Source organism: Falco naumanni, chromosome 4, assembly GCF_017639655.2.
Source record: "Falco naumanni isolate bFalNau1 chromosome 4, bFalNau1.pat, whole genome shotgun sequence".
NCBI lineage: Eukaryota > Metazoa > Chordata > Aves > Falconiformes > Falconidae > Falco > Falco naumanni.
The window spans coordinates 109,714,102-109,727,873 of NC_054057.1; the positions used below are offsets into that span (position 1 = coordinate 109,714,102).

The 13,772-nt window shown below is 41.5% G+C and overlaps 1 protein-coding gene across 3 annotated transcripts; it reads right to left on the minus strand.

Moving 5' to 3' along the window:
* Window positions 1-2,402: 2,402 nt before the first annotated feature.
* On the minus strand, window positions 2,403-13,325 carry TSEN2 (tRNA splicing endonuclease subunit 2). 3 transcript variants are annotated; one of them, XM_040591082.1, is made up of 12 exons: window positions 13,253-13,325; window positions 12,027-12,216; window positions 11,255-11,336; window positions 10,485-10,521; window positions 8,206-8,725; window positions 8,015-8,092; window positions 7,380-7,430; window positions 6,596-6,734; window positions 4,666-4,702; window positions 3,889-4,000; window positions 3,200-3,289; window positions 2,403-2,704 (listed from the first exon to the last, which is right to left on the minus strand). In XM_040591082.1, exons 2-12 carry the CDS (start codon window positions 12,198-12,200, stop codon window positions 2,645-2,647), a joined length of 1,380 nt encoding a protein of 459 aa, XP_040447016.1. In that variant the 5' UTR covers window positions 12,201-12,216; window positions 13,253-13,325; the 3' UTR covers window positions 2,403-2,644. The 3 variants fall into 3 exon arrangements, 2 of the variants coding, with proteins under 2 accessions (XP_040447016.1, XP_040447015.1); XM_040591081.1 differs by lacking the exon at window positions 13,253-13,325 and adding an exon at window positions 12,819-13,205; XR_005827455.1 differs by lacking the exon at window positions 13,253-13,325 and adding an exon at window positions 12,819-13,213 and having other exon boundaries at window positions 2,686-2,704; window positions 3,200-3,263.
* Window positions 13,326-13,772: the final 447 nt, after the last annotated feature.

A 13,772-nucleotide genomic window follows, 5' to 3' on the forward strand; every position in this document is an offset into this window, starting at 1 on the left:
TTACAACTTAACAAAAATAAATTTAAGTTAAAAAAAATTAAAGAGATCCTCTAACAGCACTTTTACCTGTTGTACATTACATGGAAGTGTATGCTGAAGTCAGAATTGTGCAGTCCATAATTTTGTGCAATTTCACTTTACTTTTGGTTCTGGTTTAAGAAAATAATTTCAGCTTTTTTTTTTTTCCTTCTGCTAATTTCTGCAAAGAAAGCTGGTTTTAGTCTAGATTCAGGTCCTGTTTTCTCAAAGATGGAGATGTAATCATGAACGATTGGGGTTTTGTCCACATCCAGTTTATACTTTTGTAGACACAAACCACACTGACCCTGCCCACCCAATACTCTTTTTAAGTGCCAACACACTTCACATACTTCCCCCCTTCATGTTCTTCCACTTCTTGCTAAATTTTAAGTTATAGATCCTTGAAAAGCATATTAAAAAAACACAACACAATAGAGATCAGCTTGAAACGCGCAATTCTGCTGCTAAGAGACCTCCCATCCACCCACTCCTAGTGCAAGTCAGAATTCTTTGACTAGGATTTAGCTTACAAAGTAACTGTGCTATGCTACTTCTGAGCAAATCAGAGCCCATACCTCATTTAAATATTGTATTTAAAATGGTAAAATATAAACACAATGGCAAGTATCAGTGCCATGGTACCACTATCTAATGTAAGTTATTTGCTACAACACTGCTGATCTGCAGGTAGAAATAAAAACACCTTGCCACGTACAGTCAATGCATACATACCTGTCCAGCTTAAAGAAGCTGTTACGCAATTAACTTTTTCATTTTACATCTTTCCAGCACAAGTTCTATTAAATGAAAGCAAAGACAAGAAGATCTTCCACTTTGCCTACAGTTTCCTGCATTCAGGACATGGCTTTACAATCTAAACTGCCGAAGTAAACAAGAGTGTGGTTTTGCATTTGGTGGGAACAGTCCAAGTTGACAGAATTTTTACCAGCTCTGGAAAATCTGTGACCAGGAGGCAAACCCCCTTTTGTAGTGAATGACAACAGCAGAAAGAAAATCCAAAACTCTGTTGTTGTCACCGGCTATAACATCTCCTTACTGTTGTAGCAAAGGTGTTCTCTTGCAACATAGGGGAGGGGGGGAATAAATATCTTAACAGCGTAGTGAAACAAGGAAGCCTATTGTTCAAACACCAAGATGGAATTCAAATGCCTGAATCTAAAGCAGCAACACTTAAAATGCAGGGTAGTTGATACTTAAACCTCCTGGCTCTACTTGAAAGACTGCTGGGTTGGTTGGTTGGTTTTCCGAATGTGGCTTAGCAATAGTAAACATCGTGTTTGGGAGCCTGCAGTCTAGGTGATTAAACCTTACGGAAAAGTTAGAAAATAGCAGGCACCTAGTGTGGCAGGGCAGAACAGCTCAGCATGCCCTGTACCTCACTATACAAACGCCGTGGTGCCTCCCAGTCTGTTCCACCACATAACGACAGGCCAGGGCACAGAGAGCTACCCGAGCACTATGAAAAAACCCAACCACCAAACATACAGACTGTTATAGTTGCTGGATAAAAGAAAAGCAGTGATGAAACTGAGACTTACACTTGCCAAGCCAGAGAGGCTGACTTCCCCTCACTAGCTCAGCAAATCATCGTTATTTTCTGCACAGTAACCCATTCTCAACAAAAGTAAAGGGCATCAACTTGTGGTCAGGGTATTTTACTCTCAGGGAGGAATCTTGTGCTGCAAATCCCAAAGGAAGAAAGACATTTTACCCAAATGGGGAAAGGTGCCTAACACCTAACTTTGCCGTTAGGTGCTTTGACTCCAGAATTAATTTAAATCCTTGCACGTTCTGAGGGAAGTTCCTCAATTCTCATCAGTGGTTGTGAAAATAAGCCACTAAATTCCAGGGTCTAGGCACCTAACAGCAGCGTGTTACAATGCTCAACAATGCAAAAACCAGATCTCTCCCCAAATCTAAGCCTGTGCAACTTCAGCAAGGCTATGAAGTCAGGTTTTGTTTGAAGAAGAATGGTACCACAGGTATCCCAAAAGGCTACTTGACTGGCTGGAATTACTGCTGGTTTTTAACAAGTTAAAAACCAGTTAAAGGACTATCAAGTTTAAATTCTCATTTCTGAAGAAATGTAGGACCTTGGGCTGAGCCAGGAAATTAAGATAGCCTTACAGCTCCCAAGTTCAACACCGAAGAACCTGTTCAACACCAGAAAATGTTCAATCCCCCATTGCTTAGGCTTTCAGGCAGACGGGTTTTGCACTTCAGTGGCTCTGCAGGCCACAGTGCCTATTCAGCACTAATGCCTGGATCTGTCATAATATTAGAAGTACCATTACTAATCACTGCAGAGTAGCCACCACGCAAACATACACATTTATCAGTTTTAAGGGAACAAACAAGTATTTTGAGTCAGAACACAGTTTAATTTTTTCCCCTTCAAATGCATTATTATAGTTCACTTGTGTTTTTCAGTACAACATTCTCTCCAGTAAACAGGATTTACCTCGTTTTAAATAGAATTTATACATACCAGCTGAGTATGTCGATAGAAACCATTCTGAGGCAATGGTTCATCGTGAGAAGATCAGGTAAAAAACCAACAAGAAGTGGTTTCAAAAATAGTAAGTTTTTCCTATACAGTCAGTTAAAATTCATCTTGCTCACTGCGCTCACGGGAAGAAACCCAACGAGATACAATCAGTTCCTGAAATAAAAAACAGCGATTATTGGGGATGGGGAAGCTACAGAGAACCAGTGAGGGATGGAGATTAAACCTTTAGCAAATTGACATATATCATGCGACCATTGAGAAATTTTAGTAGAGGACTACATTTGTTCCTGAAGTGAGCTGGTGTCTCACATTTTTCTCCCTTAATTTTTAAACAAGCATTAACCTTACAGTCTCCGTGGGTATCCCTGCTTCCCCATGCAAATGCTCACAATTCACAGTAGCAACATTAAAATTTCGATTAGATCTTAAGTCTTTAAAAAGCCTGCAATGCACTCCTTTGTGCACGGACGGGGCACAAAGGAATCTAGTTATTTTATCACAGTTATGCGTGCAAAAACCAAAGCATGCTAAAGAGCAAGCAACAGTTCCAAGGGGGCCCTTACACAGTTCCAAGGGGGCCCTTACAGTCAGCTGTCCAGCTGCCCCAAGGCAAAGCCACACTGCCAAAGGAGAGAAATAATTACTCACCTGAACCTTAATTCTTTTCATACATTCTGGTGTCGACATCTCTTTTTCAGTCATGTCAGAAGGTCTAATCAAATAGCATAACATAAGTTCCTGTTAACAGAAAACATGAGTACATTCATTTCAACCCATTTCTTTCTAGACAAGTTTTAGATTCGTTAGAAATGCAGCTACCAAGTCTCCTACGAGGTGTGTTCTGCCAGCCAGGTTGGGGAGAGCTGATACACATATCTTGTTTTACTTATCAAAGCATACTACTGCCATAAGATAAACTAGAATGGTAACACAACACCTGAGCACCCCAGCTGGGAGTGTGGAAGCACTATGTTTGAGGCTCTATCACAGCGAAAATTTTTTGGAAACTTTCAGTTTCACCCTTCAAAAGAAAATCCTGGTAGATGGAGAAGACTTTAAAAACAAAAGTGGCAAGTGGGAAAGAAGTGTCCCTCGGGTCTTCCTTCTGTTCCTCACACAACTTTTAACAGGTGACAAGACTTTAATAAGCTTCTTCCAGAATTCATCTGGATATTGACAAAGGAAACTTGCTTGCCTACTGGCAACTCAACACGTTCTTCAGCAGACCAGAAACAGGAGGATTCTCTTTCCAGCCTCACTCCCACTCCCTGTTCTTTGGAACTAAACTGTACATTTATCGTTTTAAAGCTATTTTAGAACTAGCATCTTACACTTACCTTAGAAGCATTAGCAGTTGTTCGGTTCAACCCAGACAAAGACTTCCAGCTGAGTGGTCTACGAAGAGAACCTTCAAAATTATCATCAACTAATTCAGCAATAACAGAGTAACTGGAAAACAAAGCAGATAGGCCGAGTCACAGAAAGAAAACTACTCTTTCAGGAAGATCATGAAACTTAAGAATCAGAACCTAAAAACTAGCGTTAAACAGTATGCCAGCATGCAGTAAGCAAGTTGTGAAACAAGTCTCTTTCTACTAGGAAAAGAGGAGAAAAGGTGAAGTTGTGAATATGCTCACTGGCACTTTCCCTCCCCACCCTTCTGCTAATGTTTGTAGCATTCTCTTACAGATGCCCATCTGACATTTATAACCAATTTATTATCTAGGAGTTCAACCTGCCTCGCTAACAAATAAAGACAATTATCATCCCTTAGAAGTTTTTTCTCCCAAATTACACAAATTATTCATACTATATATTTTTAAAAGTCAGTATTACTAAATCAAATCACTTTCCTGAGCGCATTCATCATGTGAGTGCTAAATACGCTCATTGCAAATTTTTAGTTTTTAATGTCTTACTACTTTTATATGAATTCAATGAAATTGTGTTATTTAGTACCTCTGCTAAAAGGACTTTTGCATTCCCAGGATGAATGCCTCTGGCAAACTATTTTGCGTGAAGAATATGTGCTTAACCAATGAAGATACTAAATTTGTGTGAGAAAAATTTACTGATTTGAACTAGGAAATTAGACAGAAACATGAGCTTCAAACCTTGCATGATAGAAAGGGGGGCCTTTTCGATACAGCACTGAAACGAGAGAGAAACACCTCAGTTAGATAATCACCGAGTTTCCATCCGAGTTTAATACCAGGCCCACGAATATTTCCAAATGTTTTGTCAGTTTTAATTACACAAGAGAAAACTTCAACACTTTTGAATTCTGCTCAGAATTAAGTTGCCCCAGCAAGTGGAGAGAGAAGGAAGAGAAAAAAAGCCGTGGGAACAGCAGGGTGACAGAAGGCAGGGGGTGGCAGGTAAAAGATAAAATAGAAGAGCCAAAGGACAGTTAGCAATTGCAGTGGGATAAAGAATTCTTCAACAGATTCACGCTTTTAACCCTGTATTTGTGAAGAAGTTGAGCCACTGGAGTAGAAGTAAAAGATCACAATAAGCCATCAAATTTCTGTTCCAATCAAGCATTTTCCACAAATTTTAGGAGAGGCACGGGTCAAGTTCTTACATACTGCCCACCAGACCCACCAAAAGTTCCTTCTTTATACAAGGGTACACAAGACTCGTTGAAGCTGGACTGCTGCCTTGAGAGCTAAACGGTTGCATTTGTCATGAGCTTGAAGAGGGGACTTTAACTAGTACAGCTTTTCTTACACAGCTGGCTAGCATAGCCCCTGTCAGGAAAAGGTCGAGTAGCACTTCATTCCAGCGACAACCACGATTTGCACACTATTCATTATAAGCAATTGTAGTAATATCAACTGTAAGAAGGTACTGCCAAAGAACAAGAAGGAGCTCAGGAGTAAGGCAGAACTCTTGCCAGCCTTAAACTAATCCAATTCCTTTGCCTGGCACAAATCCAAAGGCAGCGATATGCTAAACAACAAATTCAGACCCAAACGCGAACAGTGAACAAACAACTAGTACAAATTTCATGTGTACATCAGGTGACCAGTAGCAAAACCCCACCTACAGCCCAGAGTACCAGGAGCAGTAATGATTAATTCAGCCAAACCTACACCCCGAGCTAAGGGACTAGCTCAGCACAACCTCGACATACTCAAATACACACCCCCCCCAATTATATAACTATATTAAAATACCTGCTGGTCTGCATGCATACATTAAAAAACGTCTCCCGTTATGCACATTTTCCTGTAATGACAGGCACTACTGTACTGTTCATGTTGATGTGAGCTGAATGTAGTTCTTGAATTACTTAGCAAGGGATTATGGACCCTACTAATTTTTTCTGTGAGATTAAAACCCCTACCATTAACAAACAAGCAAGTCCCTTCCCCCTCCTCCCCTCACCCCCCCAAAAAATAGTAACTCGTACAGAGAAAGTTTTAGCAGTAAGTTCAGCCAGCAGAAGCCCAACTTCCATTAAACGAGACAAACAATGAGATGCGTGGAGAATTGGGATCTAGATGCAAACTTGCTATTCCTGAGACTATCGTGTTAACACCGCACACTCCCAGCCTGGCTGGGGTTGGAAATGACCACTGGAAAGCATCTAGTCCAACCCCCTGCTAAAGCCCGTTCACCTACAGCAGGTTGCTGAGTCGCATCCAGGCAGGTTTTGAACGCCTCCAGAGAAGAGACTCCACAACCTCTCTAGGCCGTAACACAGCAGAAAATGGGTTTAGATGGGGACAGAGAAACTTGGGAAGGGAATTGCAGTGCAATCCTGTATTAATTATTAACCTCACGAAGCAAAACAACAGGCCATTTGAGCTGTCTCTTCAGCTACTAGATATGTGACGCTGTTTTCCACTCATATCCTAATTTTATTGCTAAGTTATAGTCTGGCCAAAAATGTCTCTTGCCAACTACAAGCAGTAAAACCTGTTCCAGGCATGTGGCTCCTCATCGCTGAATTCATCTTTGGCACCGGAGTTTTGCACTGCCTGAAGAGAAGTCAGTTGCACATGATTCAATTTTTTTTTTTTTTAAGAAGCCACTCACAGAGATCAGTCCCATACTTCAGTCCGACTTTGGGGACCCAACCCTTACTGCGGAAGTAGTGGTACGCCATGTAGGTAGTTTTAAAATCGGGCTTCACTTCGCTGAAAACTTCCCATAGCTTCAAAATTGTTAGGGGCTCCTAAAAATCACAAAGGCATTAACGTGACTAATTAATATTAATCAGATACAGAATACTGTGTGTAGTAGCGCATAACAGCCAAATATCAAATATCTGCGAAGAGCAAGAACTTCAGGCAATAAATTATGGAATCCCTAAATATAAGACAGAAACCTGCTGCTCTGTTTAGTGGGTTTTTTAGCATTTCACCATCAGTCCCATAATGCCCTTGATTAAAGGAAAATTTGATATATCTTAAACTAGAAGCACAGGTTTCAATTATTTTGTCATTAGATTAACAATAGCTTGATATACTTACAGATAAATGCTTAAAACTCCAAGGAATTTTCCTGTTTCAGGAAAGAGACTGTTTACCATGTTATTCCTCCCATACTTCCTGCCTGAGTTACAACAAAAACCTTTCCCTACAGAAAGACTGTGCTTAACAATATTTGCCTTGGTAAACTTAACACTTTCAAAGCCATATTTCATAAACATATCAAAATATCATTACTTATAAGAAAAACTTCCTAATTACTTTGTTTGGTATTTCCTGCTTCAGAATTAACAGCATAAAATACTGCCACAGTAGTAAAAATTTCAGATCAAAATATATCCAAACTGATGTTATCCCCAGTAATCCAAAAACTAATCCAAATCTCTTACCTCACCATAATAAATACTTAAACATCCCAGAGCATACACCAAGAAAAAAGCCTGAAAAAATAAACAGAGTAAGTTTAACTGATAATTACTCTTGTAGTTTATAATCCATGCAAGAACAAAGGCCCAAAATAATCTTATACAACCATCCTGTCATCACAACAAACAAGTTGCCTGAAGATTTTCTTTGAGATTTGTCTTCATGACCTTTACATTTCAACAGACACAGCGCTACAAAAAAAAAAAATCTATGAAAAATAATCTAGCCTGTAGACTACCAAAGGCACAGTGTTAAAACTAACATATGTGAATATATTTAGAAGCAGCACAACCAAAGCAGGACTTAAATAAATGTTATATTCCTGGCACTTCTATACTTAAGTGCTATCACTGGTCTCTTTTTCAGTGGGAATATTCATCTAAAGCAAATGGGATTGGAGCATATATATTTTTTAACCATATCATGTAACTATTGCAGATTATTAAAAATAAATTTAATGACTAAGACAATCCAAGTAATTAGGAGACACTGGAGAACTCTGTACCTTAGAAACAGGTATTAAATTATATTGCAACATAGATTAATGTTTACTTTTCAGATTAAAAGCAAAACAACTTGTACTGTACTTGAAACATACCTCTTCCAAGCTGAGCTGTAAATATTCAAAAATCCTGAATGGATTTTTTCTGCATACTAGTTTTTCCTTCTTGATAAGCTACAAGAAAAATTTACTATATTACTAAAATGTTAAACTGGAAAATATACTGAATTCTGAAAATAGCACTGATGCTATAATTTTTCTAAAAGATTAGGATACTCTATCCTTACATTTCCTTGCGCATGAGCTGAGTCACCTTCAGGACATAAGCTACCTTCTTCTTCCTCTTGCACCAATACATATTCTGGAGCACATTCTTTTGATCTGATCACCTCACAAGATCTTTGCTCAGTGCTCTCTTTAGCCTTGCAGCTGCAATGCACAAGAAAACCATGCTTCTGGCAAGATGCTTCCGCTATCTCTTTCAAGTCACTTTGTTCCTGTTCTTTAGAGGCACATATGGCCGCTGGATCTCCTTCCAAACCCGCTTTCTTGTGGTCTTCGTTCTGATTCTCAGGACTTAGGGCTACTACATTTCCAGCACCTGTAGAACACTGTCTGGAAAGTTCTGTATTTTCTGTATTTGGGCCCATTGTGTTGCAACTATTACTGGTTTGCTCAGCTCCATCCTTTTCCAAAAGTGGTAGCTCAAGAGGTTTAGTGTAATTTTCGAGAATCTTGGTAACCGAGCAGTCATCAAATCCTTGCTGTCGCAAAATACTTTTAGCCCACTGAACATGACACTGGTACCTAGTAAACAAGTAGAATAAATGAGAAGTACTACGGCATTACATCCTTTAATTAACAAATAAAAAACAGCACCTTAAAAAGATTTGGTATAGTTCACAAACAAAATTTGAACACCCCCCCACTACCTGCTACCCAAAAGACAAGCATGCACAATGTAACGGGACTCCAGTCTTCAAGAAGCTGCAGATCTTTGGTTTGCCTTTCAAAGTTTTGCGGTAACAAACGCCACTAGTGAATGCTGCACAAGAACCATGCATTGAGGACTACCGCTATATAGTTTCAAGCAGCAAGAACTTCATCAGACAAAAATTCCCTTCTCCCATAGAAGCTTTAAGCCTGAATTCCCTGCAAAACCATCTTGGTATCAGAGCCTGCATGATTAAAATACGCAACAAGACTTTGTATATAGAGCTCTCACACTCTTCATCTATTATATACAGATAGCTACTGAGAACACTACCTTCAACACTCTGTTTTAACAATCTTTGAAACAGCAACAGCATACCAAAAACACCAGTGTAAAAATCGTAAGTAGAAACCACCTTCAGTTTTAACCAAAACCCTCACATCTCTGAGAAATAACAATAATCCCATCAGTGAGATAGTAGCTGAAAGCTGTAAATATTTCTAATATTTTTCAATTCTCATAGAGTTTTTAGTACCCCTTCAATTATTTCTCCTTGGAAGAGAACATTAATATTCAGTGGAAGACATTAATCATCATTCTGTGACAGTTACAGGCAGCTCAGTGTAGCTGTCCTTATTCAAACCTGGGCAACTCTGCTACAGTATTCTTTATTTCCCCCAATAAAATCCTAACACAGCAATCGCAAACCAGGTAACACAGAACTACAAAGGCAATTAAATGCAAATGTCATGTGTCAACATAAAATACAAGTCCCTCTGAAGTCTCATAATAAAGCTATACAATTCAGTGCTGAACTTTTTGTTGGAAAAAATAGACTCCTCTTTGTCCTATGATTAATCACCATATAATTTGCGCTTACAGAGCTCTACTGATACAGACCATGATGCACTTTCTGCACCAATGTAATTACACTTGCATTGATGCTCAGCTGTATTTGCTGGCACATAAAGTAATCACTAAGTAGACAAGTAAGAATGACAAGTGTTTCTGCAAGCAGCAGCAACTGTAGCAGCAGCAGCAGCTATATTGCTACTGTTTGTCTTACCCAAAGTTGAGGACTGAAAGAGCATAATTTTTAAATTCAGATAAAGTAAAAGTTTGAGAGTTAGAAGATTAAAGCAGAGTAACTTGCACACTTTTTGCAGTTAGTTCATAAACTATTTAAGGTGAACAAACTACCTATGGGGTCCAACACTGTTTTGCTAAATGTGCAAATTAGCAATGTTAATAGAGACTTTAAAAAGAAAGGTAAACCATTTATCTGTTATAGGAGTTCAACAGCTGCTTCAGCCCACACTGTAATTCTTCAATAAGGAAATGGGAGAGATATTTTAAATAGCCTGCCCCAGAAACTTCCTTCTCCTCCTCAGCTAAGAAATAAGTTTATTATGCTTGATATTATTACAAATGAATTACCTATAAGCTTAGATGAAAAACCATGCTCAATATCACCTACTCTATTTCTGGTTTTTCTAATGTGATTTATAAATGAAATAAAAAGAAAATAAATAGAAGTCATCATTATTATTTATACTGCCAACAATCCGAAAACCAGTAAGCAAACAGAATCTGTTTCCTAAAAAAACTAAGAATTAATGTAAATTAACTTACTTTTTAGATGTAATTATAGGCAAGTTTAGGTTAGCACCTGTATAGAGAAAAAAAATCATACATTGTTTCATCAATATAAAAATGCTTTCTTGTGATTTCAATCACTGAAGTAACCTGCAGCCCTGTAATTACCCCCATTTTCAACAATGTATGCCATTTTGGTCCCACTTTTATTCAGGAAGGACACAGCAGAACTAGAAAAGGTACAGAGGTTACAGTTTGAACATGAGGAACAACTAAATACAGTGTTTTTCTCTGGCCTGTAAAAAGCCAACTACAGAGGGATATGATAAAATCCAGTGATGTCTACGGAGAGTTAACTGTCACAGAAAAATAAAGAATGACAGTCTTTCTATAAACAACCAAGAGTAGACTAGATGTAATTGGCTATAAACACATTACAAATGTCACATATTCTTGCCTCATGATTTCACAGACACTATAAATCTACTGATTAAACCCAAGAAAAACTGGACAGTTATATGAAGAAAAGTCCAAGGATGATACCTTTACTTACAGACTTCCTAAGCAACAAATCAGTGAAGGCTAGAAGAATGCACTAAGGAGCTATCGACATATGTTTCCTGTTGTATTTTTCCTAGGCATCTTGTACTGGCCATCATCAGGTATGGGGAAGAGAGAGATCCTTGAGCTGACCCAGTAGAGATTATTTTTCTGTATGCAATTTATAAACATATATCTTCAATGAGCAAAGAAAAGTGAAAGGTACTATTAGAATAGTGATGAAGGTACAAATGGGCACAATTTACCTTGCCACTTAGCAACCAGTGAGGGGTCTGAAATGCTGTACATCGGCCGACTTTTTGAAAGGATACCTTTTCCAAAATAGCCCTTCAGAGAAAAGGAAAAGTCCTCATTATGACACAAAAATTAGCTTCTTTCCAAATTACAAAAAGATTTAACTCAAAGATTTAACCAGCGGAGAGTGTTGAGTCTTTTTTCTCAGTTCTAAATACTTGTCAGGTGACACCCCAAGTAAACTTTCGAAAGCAGATACAGAAGAAAACACTTGTATATCAAAGCTGTGACAATGCATAATAGAAAACAAAGAGATGGATAAAGCTACTGCATAAGAATGGTGGTGAAATGGTACTTGGACATAAAAAGGCTTAAGCGTAGCTTATATTACTCAGGCAGAAATCACTCTTAAGTGAAAAGTATACGAACACTTATAAAACATTAATTCTCCAACCTCCTGACCTTTAAAAACAAGAAAATGCTTTTACAAGGTTGCATTAAATGTTGAAAGGTGAAATAAACATAACAAATGTGAAGTCTTCATAGCTGTATTTTAGCTCACAATGTCACTTCATTCCAAAATTTATTTGCTGGGATAAAATACTTTTCAGATATGACACAGAACGTATGTCTTGTAATGATTCCAGGAGAGGAGGGAGACACAAGAGAATTACTGGAGGCCGAAAAGGAAGGAAAGCATAAAGGCAGACAGATTTTAACATAAGTAGTATGCCCTGCCTACATTTAAAACACTAAAAATACTGTGCAAACAGGGTACAGCACCTTGTTATAAAGCTGTTCAATATCATCAGGGTTCCGCACAATAACATTACTGTTAATGATTTCAGCCCGGCACATTCTGAAATCCTTCCCACCTACATCCACAGGAAAGGGAGAGTCGTATGACTCAAAAACTCTTCTTTTCCTTCTTGGGGGATGAAAAACCGCTTCAGCCATTTCTTAATATTTCCTCCTACAAAGTGGGAACAAAGCATTTAACATTCAGGAGTTAAAGTGCACCTATTTTTACATGTTTCAGCGGTATTCCCTTCCCAATAGCAAATCAGCAATGAATCCTACAGCTCTGTCCAGGTGTAATTCCGCAGCTGCTGTGCCAGACACCGCAGTGATGATGTGCGGGTGCAGCTGGAAATGTTTTTAGATAAAAGTAAAAGTTTTAGAGTTATAAGGTTAAAGGAAACAGAGTAACTAACTTGCACACTCTTTGCAGTTAGTTCATATACAACTTAAGGTGAACAAACTACATATGTGGTCCAACATTCTGTTTTGCTAAATGTGGCAATTAGCAATGTTAATAGAGACTTTCAAAAATAAAAAAGGTAAAACATTTATCTATTATAGGAGTTCAAGAGCTGCTTCGGCCCACACTACAATTCTTCAATAAGGAAATGGGAGAGATATTTTAAATAGCCTGGCCCAGAAACTTCTCTTTCTCCTCCTCAGCTCAGAAACCTCGGCTGCTGGAAACGTTTCCAGACTCAAGCAGACGACCGAGCAGAAAAGCACAGACTGCAGCACACCGGTGCCTAAATATAAACTGGTTTGAATAATTACGGGAAGAAATTTTGACGAGCGAGGCACCGCTTGGCGGGTTTCTCTTCGTTAACCCGGGCAGCCCTCCCGCAGGGCGGCGCAGGGAGTCCGGGGCTCCAGCACGGCGCAGGCCGGGCCGCCAGGGCCCTGCCGCGGCCCGGGGGGGTGGGCCCCGCGGGGTGCCCGGGAGCGGCCTTCGCGCAGGGCCGGGCCCGGCCCCGGCGGGAGAACCAGCGCCCACCGCCCCGCCCGCTAGGGCCTAGGCCCGGGCCTGCAGCGCGGCGCCTCGGCCCAGCCCCCACACAGCGCCCACCCCGCCCCGCCGCCGGCAGCCCCGCCAGGGTCGCGGCGCTGGGGAGCCGGGCGGGGAGCGGGGGGTCCCGGCCAGGTCCCGCGGCCACAGCCCGGCCACCGCCGCCCGCCCGTCGCCACAGCAGCCGCGCGCCCCCACGCACCCGTCCGCGCCGCACGAGCAGGCCGCGCGCCGGCGGGCAGCGCCACCCCAGCCCGCCCCGCCGGAGCCGCGCGTGCGCACGCGGCGCCCCGGCCCCGCCCCGCCCCGCCCGGTGCCCCTCCCCCAGCCCGCCCAGGGGCCGCGCCCGCCCGCGGAGCCCCAGCCCCGGGGTGCGGGTGCGGGTGCGAGTGGGGCGGCGGGCCGGGCCGGCCCTGGGCTCCGCGGCGTGAGGGGTGGCGGGGGTGGCGGCCGGGCGAAGGAGCGCGGAGGCTTCCGCACCGCCGCGCTGCCGGCCTCGCCGCTGCTGCTGAGCGGCCGCTGCTGGCGGAAATCACAGTGAGGGGAACGAGCGGTTTTGTGCGGAACGCCCGCCCTGAGCGGAACGGGGGCGGCTGCGGCACACGGGCGGGGGAGGCCCGGTGGCTGTGGGAGGGGAGGCGGGGGGCAGTGCTCGGCTCCGGGCGGCTGTTCCTGGCGGCGTAACAGGCCCCTGACACGGCGCGACCCGTTAGCGCGCGGGT

Bases quoted from the DNA above. Each gene is read 5' to 3' on its own strand.
- TSEN2 (XM_040591082.1), bottom strand. From the start codon at position 12,200: ATGGCTGAAGCGGTTTTTCATCCCCCAAGAAGGAAAAGAAGAGTTTTT. The intron at 11,337-12,026 runs GTGCTGTACCCT...TTTTCTCTGAAG, and splicing joins TTGAACAGCTTTATAACAAG to GGCTATTTTGGAAAAGGTAT. The intron at 7,431-8,014 runs GTATGTTTCAAG...TTATTTTTTCAG, and splicing joins TACAGCTCAGCTTGGAAGAG to GCTTTTTTCTTGGTGTATGC.